This window comes from Clytia hemisphaerica, unplaced genomic scaffold, assembly GCF_902728285.1.
Source record: "Clytia hemisphaerica strain Z4C2 unplaced genomic scaffold, Clytia hemisphaerica genome assembly, whole genome shotgun sequence".
NCBI lineage: Eukaryota > Metazoa > Cnidaria > Hydrozoa > Leptothecata > Clytiidae > Clytia > Clytia hemisphaerica.
In genome coordinates this window covers 105780-125358 of record NW_027104377.1, presented here as the reverse complement: position 1 = coordinate 125358, position 19579 = coordinate 105780, and the positions used below count along the sequence as shown (strand labels likewise).

Below are 19579 nucleotides of genomic sequence, written 5' to 3'. Positions count from 1 at the left end.
TTACGAACAAACAAGCAACACAAATCAACAACCCTTCCGTCCCTGCAGAAGAAACCGACCTCATATTTGCAACAATACACTCGCTTACGTTCAAGAAGTGAAATCCTTTCCTCCTCGTCAATCGGTCATCACAAAAAACTTTCTTCCAACAAATTGAACCGTCGTAGTTGGAGTACCATCTCTGAAGAATCAGCCTGTTGTACTAAACAAAGACTATCCCTTAAAGTTCCATCAAGCCCTCAATTTCGTCAGGTGCTTCAAGAACTTGCTCATTAAATCAGCATGGCATTAATTTTGAGCCGTTATATTACTTTTGTAAATTTTTGTACATAAAAACTGAAAATTTTGAATTTGTATTATAGCCATAGATAGTTTTCTTTAAAGAATTTAGAAAGCATAAAGTATTATGTTCAGTTTTCTGCCTTCTAGCGTCTTTGCACACTTTTGAGGTGTTCCAGCTCGCTCTTTCATTAAACGCCATAGGGAAATCGGTCAAAATGTTCAAAACCCTTGACCTTTTTAAAGAAATTTCGAAATTTAAACTCTAAAAATATCGAATTTAGGATATTTAGATTTTTACCGAAAAAAAATCGAGAGTTAACTAATTTTTTGATAAATTTCAAGACAATTATTATCATTCGGTACAGTTCCAAATAATGTTTGATTTTTTTCACAATTTTAGTTTTTGAAGAATTATTGTCTCCAGATGACCAAAATTTTCTATGTCAAATTTGGTCGAATACATTCGACCTTTGCATCGGAAAAGATCCATGTACACTTCCAGTTCTCTAATAGTTCAGCTAATTCAATTAAGTTATTTTAAAGGATATGAAATTTAAAAGTAACTGAATTTTGCGGTTAAGCTTACCCTCTAGATTTCAAGCTTTTACAAGATTTAACTTCGCGCGGATGGCACTAAACAAAGGCATGGGAAACGCTTTCTCGTGTCTCCACCCCATTTTTCATTCAATAACATTTGTGCTTCTCTCACTTTTGTCCCAGGGACAAAATCAGCGTGTCTTTTGGGTATTTCCCTCACTTTTTGTCCCATAAAACAAAAAAAGAAACCATGGGACACGCACTTTTTTTCTTGTGTTGGTGGGATGGAGCATGTTGCGTTGTACCAACGCAAAAAAAACTTCTCGTGTCCCCAAGTCTTTAAGGTAAAAACACGATTCTTTTACACTTGGGTAAGAATAACCTTCTCGGATTTTTGCATGACCTTGCTTTAGGGCGTGTCTTGATACTGTTTCTTTATTTTAGAGCTTTTGTACTGTTTGATTAACTGGACATAAATGTGTGGTAATTAAATCAAAGGCTTTTTACAAATTATTTATAATTACGGAAATACTAATTTGCCAATGTAACGCGATTTAATCTAAGCGAATAATTCCTGCGATGACTTTACAGTATGTCCAATGATGTAAATATCACTACACCCGTTTCCATCCATTTTTTTCGTGCCGATTTTTTGTCGCTGATCGCCGAGAAAAGTCTGAGAAAAGTTTAACCGAAGGTAATGTTTATTTAGAAGCTTGTTAAATCTATACGTAAGCATGTTTGTAATTTAATATTGGATTTACGAGAGATAGTGTTTTATTTCACAATACGATCCTTCGTGGCCATGTTTGTGATTTGTATTGGCAGCTTCTTAAAAACTGTCCTCTTAACTCGGCGTACTTTTTCACCAAGAAACTGAGTGAATTATTCTTATAACGTTGATGTTATTATTTCCCTCTGTTTTCGTGTAAAGGATAATGGTATATGTATCATCAGGCTTTGTTGTCATAGCAACATTAAATTGATATCAGATGATTTGTTAATAACCTTATAATTTGTCTTATTTGTTCTAGTTGTTTAATTCATTGCATACACTCATCATCACACATGCTTGCTTCCACCCTCCCTCATCGTCAGCACAAAAAGCGCCTGACGTCGAAACAAGACAGAGTCGGAATTTCCCATAAGAAGAATAAAAAAGTTCGAATTTCAAGCCAACAACGACAGGGTAAGCAAGCTTTCAATTTTCTTCGCTTTGTAGTTTAACATGCTTGAATGACTAAAGTTGAGAGAGAGAGAGGACACTGAAAGATTTAACTAACATTACCCCGTAACAGTTATCGTATTATCATAACACCTTTATTACTGTATTATACGTACCACTTGTATGACTATTTACCATAATCATTTTAACGTCTAGTGCCGTATACTCGTTTTTATAAGAAACTCATTTAATCATTCTAAATTATAAGAATAAAACATAGATCTTGGCCATTTCGTATTTGAGAAAAAAATGAACAGAGAGACAGAATTTACACTCTAACAATACTATGGCTGTTGTCTTAAACTTTCTCTCCTGTCAGAAAATCCACACCCTTTTCAATAAAATAACGAGCACTTTATGAAAAGGGTCTTAAAAGCATTCTAACCTATAAAAAAAATTAGTGCATATATTACTAAATAATATGCTATTATAAGATCCTAATCCAGTAATACAAATTTTTGACACCTCTTTTTCAGTGACCCGGTGAGGATTATTTGCCAGTGATGATAGATAAAATAGGAATTTACATGCTGGTTGGGACACTATACAATCCTTTTTTGGATGGCTGGGGATTTCAAAGTTTTATTATTGTGTATTTCCCGGTGGGAAGGGGAGGTTACTGTAGTTTTCCAATAGGAATGGGGTTTCAGGGCACCTTTCCATCGGAAACGGTTTTTGGTCATTTGGGCGGGGTTCCTTTCGGTTTTGAGACAGTGGATATATTTTCAACCCTAAGAATTAAGCAAATATCATTATAAGGAAAAGAGGATTTCTAATAAAAAAGGACGGTGACTAAAAAGTCATCTCACATTCTGATCACTCTAACATTTCAGGCGCTCAAATCTCATTCTGGTGGTATAGAGCTGTTGTTTATTTAGAATCGACTTTATTAGACTATTAAAATTGTATCCAAAAACCTTTTTTTATTTAATCATATAAGTTGGAGTCGTTGGACAACCAGAAAATCGATAAAAATACCTTGGAGGGTAATACAATTTTTTTATAAGAGCATCCAAAATTTTTGAAGTCTACGGATGTTCTTAACTTTTTTAGTTTTAAGTCTAAAAATGTTCTTAACATGTTCTTATTTTGACCATTTTTTAAGTATTTTTGACCATTTTCCTAAGAAAAAGGGTGTTTTTGAGTCCACAAAGCCTTAAAATGTTCTTAACTTGTTCTTAACATTTTAGCCATTGAAGCCTATGTTCTTATATAGTTTGTTCTTATGCTTCGATGGCCAAAATGTTAAGAACAAGTTAAGAACGTTTTAAGGTCTAACGTCTTTACAGACTCTTTCTTAAGAAAATGGATAAAAATGCTCACGAAATGGTGAAAATAAGAACATGTTAAGAATATTTTTAGGCTTAAAGCTCAAAAAGTTAAGAACATCCTAAGGCTTCAAAAAGTTTGGATGTTCTTAACGTGTACACGCTTTTTTTTTATAAGAATACACTTTATAAGAATGTCCATGATGAAAATGGCCAAAAAATTAAGAATATAGTAAGAATATCACCATCATAGAATTTAGCCACTGAACCTAAGAATGCCATTTTAAATGCATTTTAACCTGTAGATTGCCAATTTCGATCTTAACTTAAGAATACCGTAAGAATATTTTTGGACGATTTTCGCCAAAAAGTTAAGAATACCCATGATGAAATGCAAAAACACCATTCTTATAGAAAAAAGAAGCGTGTAACCAGTACAGTGTACCATCTTCTTAGACTTTTCACATCGAGGTCACAGAACGTGTTTCATCTTTCAATAAACAAGCTTCAATTTTTCACGAGCTTCTGATTTACGATATGGTTGCTGTTATTTCACATTTTTTTAATCTCGACAACAATAAGGTTTATTCAATCGTTCTTTTATGACGAAACAAGATAGCAGACCTCTATGTTTTAAGAGCAGACCGAAAGAAAGAGGGAGACCTCTCAGAAATGAGGAAGGCAGACAAGCTAGGCAGGAGGAGCTCTCACTCTCAGTTACTCTAGTTAAGTAGGAAACAGGGGTGGATACGACAGGCTCCTTCTAAGAGATTTTTCTTTTTCTTTAGAGCAACTAAATCAAGATGGCAGCCAGTAGGAATACAGCAGCAGCCAACACGACAGAGAGTTCAGTTGACCCTGATTCCACTGCAGAAACGTCTCGAGGTATCTCTTCATCCACCCTGGGGTCATCTACTTCACAAGACAACTCTTCCATGGCAAGATCAACCTCCACATCTGCACCCTTCAAACGCTCGAAACCTCCAGCCAAAACTGCCGGCAAGAAGAAAGTTTCAACTGCTGTTAAAAGGTAAGGGGTTTCCCCCTACTGACCCTACATTTTCTTTATGGGATGTTTTAAGTTGGCTTCTTTCTCTACTTGGAATATTATAACTAAGGGTTTGGCATAGGAGAGAAATCTTTTTGGGTTGGGGTCGCTTAAATGAAAATAGATTATTGGAATTAAAGAAAGTTGAGGTATTATATAAATTTCATAAACTAATTATTTCATCTATTTTCAGTTCGTAACGTTATAGTTTTCATTAAGTGAAATTTAGTGCTTTAGACTTTGTTACGATTTTCAAAATTGCGATTCTTTTAAAAGAGTATATTGTATTTGAATACTTTACACCAGCACCCCTGTATCAGTGACCTGTTGGATTTCTAAGTCTTCTTTTAATTGGACAGAATTTAAGATTTTCTCGTTCACAGATAAAAACCCAGTGAGTAATTCATAAATTTTCTTGTAGCTGCTCTTTTGCGAACCAAAAAAGCATTTTCAAAGTTTAAGAAAATTTCAGGGGATTCGCTTCTCAAGCTAAATGATTTTTAGCCGAATTTTCCATTTGTGGGGGCCCCACCGGTTCTCTGTGATACAGGGATGCATTACAGTGCTAGGGAAATAAGTTTTGTTCAAAGGTAACCTTTTTAAAGGAAGGAGTCCTTGATATAAAACTGTCAAGATAAAAATATTTAGTTTTACTTCTTTGTTTCTATTTTTTCTTTTTTATAGAAAATTATTCCCCCTTTTTTCACTTCAACATGAATGAGAAACGCCCTTCCTCTCTTCAACCCCCCTCCCTAGAGCAGAGAAACTTTTTCTTTGAAAATCTCTAAAATTGAAAGCAAGATTTCCTGGTAAGAAATTTTCAGTACATGAGGCGGACAAAGACAATATCTGCCATTTTGTTCTCAGACGAAAAAATGTCGTAAACCCGGGGCAATTAGATATTGAGATTATTATTTGTTTTCGAAACCCGAGGTTAGTTTTGCAGCTGCGAATCATTTTTCCCTTCTAGAAATTTCTCTTCTAACTTTCGTTGCATTAGCTTTTTGCATTTAATCACACAAAATCATTAGACAACTTGCCAGGTGAAACTAATTTTTGATAAATTTCTTCACCTTTCATCAAAATAAAGTTCATAAAAACATGGCTTTCTAAAAAAAATCCGACATTCGACTATCAACACTTTTTTTAATGTTTTTATGTGACGTCATTCATTTACTTAACAACCGCTGACCGTTTTTTATAATTTTTCACATTGATATTATAAGAACTAACCCTTGGATATCTTATAAGCCAGTTGAAGACTTACATATCCATTATATAATGTCTTAGTTTTCGGCTGCATTGTCACATACACGTTTTTTATAAAAAATGAAAAACTTTTGAGGCCTTTGAATGTTCTTAATTTTTAAAACCTAAAAATGTTCTTAAAATGTTCTTATTTTCACCATTTTGTGAGTAATTTTATCTATTTTCCTGAGAAGTTCGGTGTTTTAGAGTCCACAAAGTTCGAAGCTTTATAGTTTGTTCATATAAAATTAAAAAAACATGTAAGATGTAAGATTCTTTTAAACTTCCATTACTAGTTATAATGACCTTGTTTTAATTTTCTTGCCAGATTTCAGATTCTTTCCCTAGCATTGCGAATCTCGTTTTCCTAATGGAAATAAAACTATTCCTATGGGAGAAAAGAGCGCTGACCAGGGGGCATAGCCCCCCCCCCTCAATAATTTTTTCAAGAATGGTTATTTTGTAAAATGCAAAGTTATATGTTGTTTTTTCTCGAAAGCATTTTGTTTTGAGTGCATTTTCAAGCAATCTAGAGCTCAAATTTTCAAAATTTTCCCCCCTCGGGCCAAACCCCCCCCCCCCCAATATGAAAATGCTTCCTACGGCACTGCTGACTCAATAAAGATAAACTGTTACACGCTTTTCTTTTTTTATAAGAATGGTGTAAATCCATTTCATCATGGATATTGTTAACTTTTTTGGGAAAATCATCCTAGAATATTCTTACACCATTCTTAAGTTAGGATCCTAATTCAGACTAGATTAAACATTTAGTACATACGTCTCAAGCATAAAATGGCATTTTTGTGAAAGGGGTGAGCCTTAGCTACTTGAGGGTAATTGACAATTTATAATTAATTGAAAATGCTCTAAAAATGGCATTCTTAGCTTGAATAGCAAAATTTCTTGCTGGACATATTCTTAGCATATTCTTAATTTTTTGGCCATTTTCATCATGGACATTCTTATAAAGTGTATTCTTATTAAAAAAAGCGTGTAGTCTGAATCACAGACTCTTCGCAGACCTCTTTAGAAATACTTGCCATAATAAGAAAGTGTTTTCGCTAAAGGATGAACAGAGGCCTAAATAACTGCGTGCTATTTATTGTGTTAAACCCTAGTGGTTGTGTACCCCTAGAAATGGAAGCGTCCTACTGGTTGAAAAGTATATCACATGAACTTTCATGGGAAAGTGTTCATGCGACTTTATCAGCTAAAAGCGACATATGGGCTGTTCTAGAAAAAATCCGTTCATGGGGGATGGAGGATGAATTGTCCAGGGGTATTGAAAAAATACCAAAAAATTGCAATGTCCAGGGGGTAAATTCCAATGTCCAGGGGTAATTTTTTGTGTCCACGGGGTTGATTTGATGTTTGTCCAGGGGTATAACCCGTGTCCAGGGGGTTAAAAATCCAAATGTCCCGGGGTAATTCATGAAAAAAATAATATATCCTCCACCCCCCATGAACGGATTTTTTCTGGAAGAGCCCATTGTTCTACTGGTAATATATGGAAGGCGTTTTGAATTTTTTCCTAACACTTTGAGCCACGATGTTTTCAAAAACCTTTTGTTCTCCAACTTATACCGTTTATGTATTTTGATCACCCTCCTACTTATACATTGCCTTGGTCTAATTGGTGAGAAAGTTTTTAGTTCTTATATTTCAATGATTTTGTGTGTTTAGCTGTGAGTTACAGTGTTCTTTTCTTCAGATATTCTCCGCCAACCCCTCCGCCCAAATGCCACCCTCTGCATGATTGTCTTCAATGTGATGAATGTAGAGCAAATGTGCTTTTTCTTAGCTTTGAACAATGTAACTGACTGATTTCGGTATCTGTTTCATGTTTGTATGCCTACAAAGCCTATTGCCTGAAAAGTTGATTTATACCATTCTGCATTCATGCATGACCCGCGCCATGATCTCCAAATTAAAAGGGCCAATGTACTTGATTTTGGTTTGCGGCAAATGGAGAAATTCCGATTTCGCATCCATAAGATGCATCCAAATAACCCTATTTGTGGAGAATGAGTTTATTTTCGAACTCTGTATATCATGTTATTTAAATGCTTTTCTTTTTTTGCAAGAAAGTGGTAGCGGACCTTCGATTAAAAGAAAGGTATGGGACAGGCAATAGTGAGGGCGTAGTAAAAATAAGTAGCAAGAAGTTTTGTGTTTAATTTGTGGCCAGACACAAGAACGATGACGTACAATGCGACAACTTCAACTTTATCACGAGCTTCTGAATTCGGGCAATGAATAAATCATGAAATGTGCTGTTATGTTATCATTTTTTATTAACACTCTTTTTTATAAGAATTTACTTTCAGACCGCTTTATATTATCCCTTCTGTGTTTGTTACTTTCTATTACATATTGGGCTTCTTTTGTATGTTTTAAAGTTCCTACAGTTCCAAACTAGCTCAGAAGCCTGGGTGCAAATATCTTGCACGAACGTCAAACTTTCTCTGGTCATTTTGTAAACCAAATATATTCTTAGCTCAAAAGTAGAGTATGTCGTTCTGACATCTGAGAGGATTATTTCTCCTCACAAAAAAACCGCTGACCGGTTCCCAATGAAACCATACATAATGAAATGAAAATCGTCAGATAAAATAATGGATGTCTAATTATTTATGAAAATCAAGCATACTTAAATACATTAAATAAACAAATTACATTCTGTTCTGGACTTCCCTAACTTTGTAATGTGTTACCGAACCCTGTTGTCTCCCTGTTGCCAGCACTGGAATAGGGGTGGTAAGTGTTCAGGGTCAGGGGGCCTTAGGGTCTTAGACTTTGGGGCTGGTCGTATAATGTAGGCAGACACTAATTTATGATAATATTTTAGCTAATTAACTTGAATTGCCTGGGATATGAAGCTTAAAGACATTAAACACAAAAGAGAGAGTTTAAGACTTTTTTGTTAGAACCAGTATATGTTTGACGAGACTCAGCTGTTCTTATTTTTTAGGACAAAACCGAGGTATTTCCGGTTTGATATTTTTACTAATTGACTCTTAATTTGCTTAACAACTTTAGGCTAATGATTGTTCTTAAATTGTTCTTATGAAATTATTCTTAGAAAAGAAAGAATGCATTTTGAAAACCCTGGAATAACTGTATCAAAAATTATTTCTTTTTTTTATTTCAGAATTCAACGTGAATTGACAGACATTACTCTCGACCCTCCGCCTAATTGCAGGTACGTAATCATCATTATCTCCCTATAATTATCTCCCTTGACTTCAAACGCATTCCGCATTTAGAAATACTTAATTATTTGCCATATTTTGGTGGTTTTCTTCTGATACAAACGTTTTTATAACCTGTTTATAACTACACCCTGGTCTCGCTGAATTTAGTAAAGGTTTGATATATATGATGTTAATTTACTGCATATCATGACTTAAACTACTGAAAGTAAAATACGAAAACACATACTTTTTAATTTTGAACCACGTTTGTTTCAGTGCTGGACCAAAAGGCGACAACTTGTATGATTGGGTGGGTACCATCCTCGGACCACAAGGAACCGTCTATCAAGGAGGCGTGTTCTTCCTGGAGATTACTTTCCCTTCAGACTATCCCTTTAAACCGCCCAAAGTGATCTTCAGAACGCGCATTTATCACTGCAACATCAACTCGCAGGTAAGGACTGTCTTTCACTCTTTCCCTCCCTGTTGAAGGTGGCTGGAGGGTGTGTACCCAGGATCCGTGCTCGAATTTGGGCTATTTGTATCTCTCCAATTTTAATTTGGTTTTTTATTTGTGTTTCGTAAATATTTGTTGATACTTCTTTTTTAATAAATCAGATTCCTCCCATAGGGTGGTAGTGTTAGTGGCACAGTAGATTGCATAGTAGCTTGCTTCAAATCTCTTCTCAAAAAGAAGTTTCATAATAATTGTGGTCAATTCGCAATTCTGTTTTTGGTTAACAAGAAATAGTTTTATACCTCTCCGAAAGCCGCTATTTTTTCAAGAAATTTGGTAGTTTAAGTTAGCGTGGAATGTGCTAAACCACTTTCAATTGAGCTAAGATCTGATAATGTCTGTCTGGGCTTACACTTAGGCTTCTCTCGATAAAAATACTGAAGTTGAGCCCAGTGCAGTGCGCACTTTTGACTATTCACTAAAGTCCGCTACATTTCCGTCCGTAGTTGGCCACTAAATTGTATCTTTCCTTTTCTTAGGGTCAAATATGTTTGGACATCTTGAAAGACAATTGGAGTCCGGCATTCACCGTCTCCAAAGTACTTCTCTCGGTGACGGCACTTTTGACCGATTGTAACCCAGGTAACAAACAAATTTTCAAATTGACTAATTTACTTTTCTTAATATCTGAATTCTTCATACAACTTACCACTACCTACGAGTCGCCATTGAGAGTTCTCGCCACTCTCGAAACTGTATAACTAAAAAACGCCTACAATTTTATTCAAATTTGTCAGGTTTTACTATTGTACTTTAAGGGATGAAAATATGAAATCTAAAAATCTTGGGTAAAAACGAATGTAATGGCAATTAATCAACGAAAAGAAGTTTTGTCTCGTGAAATGTCAAAAGTAGTTTCCTTTCTAAAGTACGCTGCTTCTTCAAATTTTTAAAAATACGAGACGAATTTTCATTTTTCAGCTGATCCATTGGTTGGAAACATCGCACAACAATTTCTTTCAAACCGTGAAGAGCACGACACGATCGCCCGTGAGTGGACCCGAAGATACGCTACCTAAATGCTTCCCAGCAAAATCTGTTTCTCAAATCATGTAAATATCTCTGTTAAACAGAAAGTGATGGAGTCGAGTTGGAAAGGGAGAGAAGCTTAACTGCTGTGAAGTGATGTTATCCAATAAGAGTTGTTTGAACTGACGAGGATGTGTTCTGGAAGGTTCAGCTTAGATGACGATAATGATGTTGTTTTCTCTCGACTCTGGCGGTAAATGAATTGACATCAATGTAAGTGTTAATGACAGTCACCAAGCTCCTACAAAGCAAAGATTGAAAAAGAATTGAGAGTATCAGTCGAAATATGAACAAACACTCATTAAAAACTTGATCGCAGTTTATAGAAGTATGCATGCACGCTTTTCGCTTTCTACTCGGGGAAGATATGTTTCAATTTTCATGCCTTCCGGCTGAGTGGAATACCATCACTTGTACCATCACAGTTGAAGTAATTTCAAGAATTTTAATCCTAATTGCCCCCGCAAGGAGCGCAGCGACTGAGGAGGCATTCATAGCTTCACGCAATATATTGAACTGGAATCTCGATTTTTTGCGAATTGTTTTTGTTTTTGTGTTTGCGTCGTAATCGGCTTTCCGGCCAATTAAGTGTTCCGCAAAAATATGGCGGTAAATTATACAGCGGTAAATGTTATATATATTTTCATGTTACACTATATGCTATAACCATTATTGCGTATTACATTTTATTAGTTTTGATTTAGCATTGAAAAAGCTGAAGCGAGTGTTATAAATGCAAATTATAGAAAAAGTATAGTGATTACACCATAACACGAATTACAACTGATTACAATATTACTTCTGCAAATCAAAACAAACAAAATGGCAGACTGGTTATGATGATGAGCTGATTCATTTTGACTGGAAAAATGAAAAAGTGTTTTGTATGTCAAATTTTGTTTCTTGTCTTTGAAACTGAATACTAAATACTGTAATTTAGTCAGAAGTTCATTTCAGCAATGATGATTCTTTTTCTTGGAAGTTTTTCAGCTAGAGTTTGCTCAAGTTTTCAAATGTACATTTGATATTTTTGTTCAAACTGTAATTTATCTTTGTCTGTTATTATATATAAATAACTAGCTTTATTGAGCTTCTTGAGCTTTAAAGACCATCATATGGTCGTAACTCGAGAAAGTCTTTCTTAACTTGGTAAAACAAGATACCGGCAAAGTACAAAAGGGTTGAATGTACACATAAGTAAAGTTGAATCCAAAAGTGGTTGAATGTGCTGAATGTCAATCAATGTTTTTTTTTGGTCTTCAAAATAGATTTACCTCACTTAGAGTGTTTACACTGTTTGTTCAGTGTGGTAAATCTATTTTAAAAACCTGAAAAAAGTTTGTTTACATTCGTTTAACTTTACATGCGCACGTTCAACTTTTTCATGCAGTTGTGATAGCCTAAATAACTTACGCTCCAGGAGTTTGGTGAAATAGCTCCAATTTAACGGTGGTTAGACTAGGCACACAGACAGTCGTACAGGAACACCATAAAGTGAGAATATATAGCTAAAAACTCAAAAAGTCTAGTTTCCTGAAGGCCCGTCTCTTCATTGTCTGCACTGCAATCATATCTTAATGGCTTCAATCCTTTCAGCTTGAAGAAAAGATTGCGTCATGAAAAAGTACTATGCACTTGAAAAAAAATAGGCACATTTCAACTTTTCGACTGTACGTCTGAATGGACCACAATGACATTCCTTAATTTTTCTTTTGACTGCAATCACAGCGTACGCAGGTGGAGCCCGGGCCTTAACTAGGATTGGTCTATTTCAGATGGCGCAGAACTTTTTGATAAATTTGAAATTTTATACGCAGTATCATCTTATCATCTTACTATTGTTTATTAGGCAAAGTAGCAATAGCGAATTGTTGAAATATATAGCAGCCAATGAAAAATAAGCAAGCTATTTCTGATTGGTTACCTTGTTGATTTATTCACCGCTATATATTTTGCCTACAATCTAAGATGTCTGCAGCATTGCCATTATCGGAAAAGGTCTATTTAGTGAATGATCATGACATATATTGTTGTAAGAAAAAACAAACAAACAAGGAGATGTGAAAGTCAGTAAGATAATGATACCATGATTTTCGAAATATGTTTTTGAGAAGCTTTTCCAGCTTTTCCTTGAATTTTATTTAATTGTCAAGCTGCATGAATTCTTCAAGTATTTTGTTAATGGAATATGATTTTTTTTCAATCAATCAATAAATAATTAAATTAATCAATTATTCCTGATTATTTTTTATGCTTTAATTTTTAAAGCATTAAAAGCTTTATAAGTGCATGACATGACCTTTCTGTGGGGGCATTTAGTGAAAGCTATGACTAGTAAGATAATTTAGCTCATTATGAAATTACTTTGTTAACAAATGTATATACCTTTTAGGTGTAGATTCACTCTTACTATACCGTTTTAAGCTCCCTGTTACTGTCCGCTATTTTCATCAGTTTGATAAATAAAATTTTGTAGCGATTAATTTTTGCGGATTTCACGGATTTGGAAATTTGTAAGACTCGTGGAATATTTTTGAACATAAAAAAGGGGAATGTCATTTTACCGCCATGTTAATTAATATCAAGAGTGGAAATATGGTACAGCCAATATGCAAAATGTTTAAAAAGCATAAATGACGCCTTATTGCAGGAAATATATTTTTCAATACCAATAGTGTCATACGCGAAATTGATCCATTCGCACCGCAAAAAAAGTTATGATTATGTGGATAAATATGCCAATCCTTGTGAAATTTAATCCCATTAGAAAGGAACAGTTAATTTTATTATTTTTTACTTAAGAATGCCAGGAATGATTATTTTTAATCCAAATTTTAAATAAAAAAAACATCCCAAATATACGAAGACCTTCATATTTTTCTACTATGGAGATAAATGTGCCTAATATCAAACGACTTTTTAAGGGTTTCACCCTCGTGTTCGTCATATATACTACCTGCGGTTTTGTAGAGGTCTACGATTCAGACTAGTTTCACCCCTGTATCTCAGCTTCTTAGATATACATTTCTCCTTCTCAGATCTGAATTTCTACTTCTCAGTACAGATCTGAATAGATCTCTGCATGAATTTTAAAGAAATCTTCTATACCCACAAAGAAAATTATCCTCAAAAAAAAAAAATAACTGTCAAAATTTAAAAGAGAAAAAGCATCTATTAAGAAGGGTGGCTGAGATTCAGAAAAGTAGTGAAAAGAAGTTTAAAAGTTGATTTGGCCGCAAAAGTACATTCATGGGGTATGGTATATATCTTGTACCCGCTTATCGTTCTTATCGCTTGATTTAAAAGACCCTTTTGAAAATATTTGGGTCTCTGCCTTGCAAAGAACGCAACGATATCTTTTGGATACTTTCTGACAAAATTTTCAGACTTTGCGTTTCTGATATTCTTTCTCAACTCATAGTTCAATCTTCAATGCATAATTTCAGACCACTGACCTTTATAAACTAAGTATGGACAATCCTGTATCCACCATCTTTGATGGCAGTTTTTTAAATATCCGATCAAAGGTTTTGGTTGTCTCGAATCGAGAAACTGCGCCTCCAGGACTCATATAAAGCTTAGTGGGTTGATTAGGAATTGTATGTAGAGGTTGCCATTTTGAAAAAATTTTCGCACTTAAACGTATCACGAAAAAGTATTAGCTGGACATTTTCAAAAAGGATTGGTTGTAATAATTTGCAACAAACCTAAAAAAAACACCAACAACTGCCTTGCCGATTGGTGGTGTGAAGGTTTCGATCACAGTCTTGCACCCACATGGACTGTATTCGAATCCCAAACACTTCCAGACAGGATGTTAGGGAAGTACGGTGATAGTCTGTTTACCTTTACCCACTAAAAAACCACTTACCAAAATACCAGGCCATTTAGTTCAAGCAAAGCAACCGTGTTGGCGGTTACTTGATACCAATGTTTTCTCATATCTCGTTGAACTGTGTTCTTTTACCAAAACAAGCTCATTGGGCTCTTCCAGAAAATGTTCGTACACCCCGGGTGGAGGATATATTTGCTCTGTCCGGGGGTAGTTTGGGTTGTCCGGGGGTCAACTGATGCTTCTTATCCGGGGGGCTAAACCCGTTGTCCGAGGGGCCAAAAGTCACTTTGTCCGGGTAAATCACTGTAAATCGCTGAAATTGTTATATCCTCCACCCCCTATATACATTTTTTTTTCTGAAAGAACCAATTGTTAGTTTATAATTGCGGTGCACCGTAATAAGAAGAGATTTTTGAAATTTTCAGTTCTATCTTTTCCTCCCTATTTTTTTTAGGGACAAGATTGTCATTTTTTTCACTTTATTATACTTTAGTACCTTATTGTATACTATTTCAACGTGTTTTCAATATCATTCGTGTTCTGATGTGGGTGTACCCCAACGAATTGATCAACACTCGAAAATTTCATTTTTTGACCAGAGTCGGCCTTCTGGGGCCAGTCAAGGGTCCCAAAGGCTACTTTTTAAATTCTCTTTTTTACACTCCAATTCCACATTATAAAATGAAGATTTCCTCCAAATTTGAAGTAATTAGCACTATTTGATCAAGAGTTATGCCATTCACAAGTTTGCCCGACCCCAAAAAATTGCGAAAAATTTTCAAATATTATTGATCAACCAATCTTACATTTGACCCTGAAATTCAAAAAAAGCTACCGATTTGAACAGGCCGACCAACTTTTTCCATAACTAGGATATCTAAGGATGCCAAAAAACCACCATAGGCTTACTCCCTCTCCGGAGCCGAAAAATCTGTCTAGCTGACCGACTAATAGGCCCAACCGCGAAATTTAATCCCCGCGAAAGTTTATCCCATTAAAGTAACAGATCATTCTTTCTGCCCATACCACGCTCCACTCTAGAGGGATTTGGTGATTGTGACGATCTGACCTGGTTGTTCAGCCAAAACATTCAAAACCGCTGGATAGAACTGTTTTTCCACCCCCTCAGCCCGATATCAATGTTGCTGGTTGAGTCGTGAGAACGTGCACAAATATAATGACAACATTAATTTTGGCGAGGGAGGGGGTACTTGCTGGTAGAGTCGTAAGAACGTCATCAGACACCAGCTCTTATCACGATTATAGGTTAGTGACTTCCAACTAAAGACCATTTACTTTAAGTGCGCAATCTTTATTTTTTTTGCTTACATCGCTTACCAACGATAACAAACAACAGTGCACACAAATAGCCCCCCCCCCCTACAAATAATGTCGAAAGTATACGTCCGTCAGCGAATTTATACTTTGCCTACATGAAAACACCGGGGATGGGGAAGTTACGAGAGAACCCAGCGCGTAAATATTTCTTTGAGCGGAGTAATTTGTAAGTAGCAGTAAGTGTTAATACTTTTCTCAAGCGCCTCTTTCATGAAGACTGAAAGCCCTTGAAATTACCGCCACCTAAAAAATAGTGGGAGTTGTTTATACTTAAAAAAAAACATGATTTGGAACGATGAGGGGAAATGTAAGAAACAGATACTGTATTACTTCGAATCAACGTCTCCCCTCTAGGAGGGGCGTTTATTTGAAACAAGTAGCTGCGAGGAAGAATTATATGGATATAAACTTAAATATGTGTTAATAATTATATTCTTTCAATGTTCAAACTCATTTTCACCCATTTTCACATCTCTTAAATGACATTTTTGAACTGAAAGAAAACGAAAAGGCAAAAACAAGGTCCCCGTTTATACCCGTTTACACTTTATTAAAGTGACCTTGGTTAAATAAAGATTATTTAATAAACGCCACTCTAATAAACGACCGGGCCGTTTGTTCGAAGTAATATGGTAAGCTTAAATTACAATGTATTTTCCATTTTTTAATTGGAATTTCAGTTTTGTGTTGTGCCCAAGTAGTAAGCACTTAAGCGCCTCAGTATTTTCAAGGATTTTGAATTAGCGGGAAACTTTGAGCATTTTTTTAAGATATGGGTAGCCAAGAAGGCACTTACTAAAGTAGTGGGATCATATCCCCTTCAGCACTGTGCTTTTTACAAAACAATTTTCTAGACATACATTCCGCACGTCGATTCATTTCCTTTCCACCACAGCTTCCATGTTTTTGCCTTTCACTTCTCTTGTTGTGTTGTATGTAGACTGGGAATCCAGTCGTTTATAACGTTTTTGTTGAAAGCGGGAAATTTTTATGTCGGGATATGGTTAAAATAAACGACTGGGCTAAGGTGGTTTCCGTAGCTTACGGGAGTTCCAGCAGGGCCCGCAGATTTCTGCGGGGTGAGAAAACAATCATATACAACAAAATATATAAACAAATAAAAATTTCAGCCAATGAGAATTTCTAAGTGAAAGAAAAAAAAAACAAACCAAATCAAACCAACAAGACCCCCTGAAAAATGTTATCCAAAAGCATGAAAAAAGATAATTTTTATGAATAGTTTGTTGTGCACAAAATATTCTAGACGACTATATTGATGCTCCTGTCAAGTTTTCTACTTCCTATTTTTTACCGAGTTAAGTCGTCTAGCATGCTAGACTATGTTGTATGTCAAAAATAACCCACTTACTGTACGTGAATCAGACAGAAGTCCCGAAAAATGTGTCGACGTCAAAAACACATCAAAATTTCTCACCGTCTTTCTCCTTGGAAATCTTTCCCAAACAAACGCTGGCTGTCAGATTGTGGTCGCACAGACCAAACGAATGATTATGTTTATGATCCCACCACCTTTTCTTCCATTCATTACATCATCCAGGTCAAACGTACTCTTCTCAAGAGGCACTTTAAACAAAAGAGAATTTTTTGTTGACCCTCGCACGTTGAACACGTGACTGTGATGTCACGTGACCCAGCAACCTTTCACTAATCGGGATAAACTCGAAATTTGGTTCGCTGTACCATAAAAGACACTGATGGTGTTGATAAGTGACCCGGTGTAATATAATATGGCAGACTCATTTTTTGCTTTGCCCGTGACACCCCCTTCTCACAAACCCATTAGAAAAATTGTCTAAAACGTTGTCCCCGGTGAAAAATTATCCTCTAATTTTTGTTCTCACTGAGAATAATCAAATAAACTAATCCTCACTGCAAATTATGATGCTTTTTTTTCCGATCCCACTGAATTTTCTGACTTGAAAACAAAAGAATTGAAATCTTTATACTAGATGAGGCCCTTTTTAGATAAAAGGAAAATGGAAAAACATCACTAATTGACCATATTCTTTCAAATTTTGGAGTGATGAGATTTTAGAAAATATTCCATTATTGTTTGGTATTTTATATAATTTTTTAGAAACGAAAGTGAAAGATTCCAAGATGGTGGAATCCTCCGCGACTGTTCTCGACCTTGACTCAGCGCCAAAAATGACGTAGATAAATCAACAGCTTTTTGTCCAATCAGCGTCTGTTCCTCAACTTGAAAGGTGAGGCCCTTTTTATATTCTTACGACCCTATCTCACAATGATACCAGCAAAATCAAGGCTTTTGAAATGATCAATATTTTATCTGGCACCCAGATGGTCAAATTTTCATCCCACACGCTAAAGCTCTGAAGGTCGGGAAGATTTTCAATATCTGGAAGGTTTACATTACGGAATTTTGCGAGACCGCGTTAAGAAATTTGCAGCGGGATGTCTGGTAACCCAGCCCTCGATTTCGGGGATTGGTGGGTCCAACCGAAATATTTATAGGTTTATGCCTAAGGGCTGTTGAACCCGACTGGGGATGCGGCACATCAAAGGCCGACTATCATTCCTCTCCGATGGGAAATTGGCCCGCTCCTTTAGGGCTTTAGTGTGGGCGGCCGCCAATCCGCCATCGGAATATCAGATAAATCAATATTTTGCTTACTATTGCCCGTTGCGCGTGAACGAGGGGATAACCTTAACAAAGAGGCTTATCAATCCTGAATCACGAATTCTCGGAAAACTTGTCGACTTTGTTTTGCGACTGAACATAGCCGCCGAATTCTGCATTATCTTTTTAATAAGAAATACCTTATCGGGGAAAAAATGTCGGGAAAAGTGACGAAAATTTTGAGCGGGTAACGAATTTTTTACCCGATTTTTTTATCCCCGACCAAAAACTTTTACCCAATTTTTTAAACCCCAACCAAAATTAAAATCTAAATTTTTCACACCTTTATTAACCGAAATTAGTGCTTTAAACGTCGAATTACAAGATCTTTTTTCGAGCTAGTGAAGGAAACCATTTCATTTGGACAATTTAGTTGGATGAAAGTGACTAAATAGTAATTTTGGTCGGGGGAAAGTGACGAAAATGAAATTTTTCCCCGACGAAAAAAAACCCCGACTAAATAAAACTCCGACATTTTTTCCCCGGTAAGGTAGTCTGGTACCGGGCTATTTCGTGTTCTATGGGGCACTTTTAACATATTGGTATTACTTTGAAAATGGAGATTATCGATAGGTTGAGTTCAGGTCCTTTATAATCTGTTAGTCAAACCGGAAATAGATTTATTTTTGCGATTCTTTATTCACTCCTCTTTTTCTCACCACTCACTCCATCAAAAAATAACAAAACAAAATAGACGGCCACTTTCAACAGCAAAACAAACAGAGATGGTAATTGGACCTGCTTTAGGCCTTCTTCTTCTGGTCCCAACACACATGACTCCCTCCCCCCGTTGTCTCGCCTCATTCTTCCTTGGTCCAAAGACGATATCTTTGGCATTGGAGTCTTGCAAAGCCACCTGTTAAAATATGGTTCTTTTGAAACATCTTGTTTCATCAATATGTCCAATTTTTTTGACACAATGACTGGATGACATTTGAAAGTAAACAAAAATTTGTGTTTATGTTGTCATAAAAAGCCCACCCGTTTCTCTCACTTTCTTGAAGACGAGTTCAACACTATAGAACAAATTGAAGGTTGTTTAAAAGTAGAAGCTTGTGGTGTGGAGTGAGCGAGTGCATGAGCGAGACACGTTGCAAAGTCTTTGGTTTCAAGCAGCAACAACTATTTTTTCGATGACGTCTGTTCGTTGGAGTTCCAAGTGATTCTTCATCCCTTAATCTGCTGTTGACGTCAGCAGCTTTTTATTTGTAAAGGATTTTCGAGGGATCTATGAAATATTTTCTATGCTCCTCTCTCAAGTTTTTCTTTTCCGCTTATAGACATAAAGAGAGCTTTTTTGCACATCTTGGTCTTGTCCATGTCATTTTGTTAGTTTTTTTTCAGTTGGTTTTTGCTAAATCAAGTTCGAACGGGTCAGTACAGCCGACGTTCT

At 35.8% G+C, this 19579-nt stretch overlaps 1 protein-coding gene across 1 annotated transcript; it reads left to right on the top strand.

Annotated features, from left to right (window-relative positions):
• The first annotated feature begins 1853 nt into the window (after nucleotides 1–1853).
• Nucleotides 1854–10807, top strand: LOC136818861 (ubiquitin-conjugating enzyme E2 E1-like). Its single transcript, XM_067075086.1, has 6 exons — nucleotides 1854–2008; nucleotides 4101–4342; nucleotides 8763–8813; nucleotides 9082–9259; nucleotides 9802–9904; nucleotides 10244–10807. Exons 2-6 carry the CDS (start codon nucleotides 4116–4118, stop codon nucleotides 10339–10341), a joined length of 657 nt encoding a protein of 218 aa, XP_066931187.1. The 5' UTR covers nucleotides 1854–2008; nucleotides 4101–4115; the 3' UTR covers nucleotides 10342–10807.
• The last annotated feature ends 8772 nt before the right edge of the window (nucleotides 10808–19579 follow it).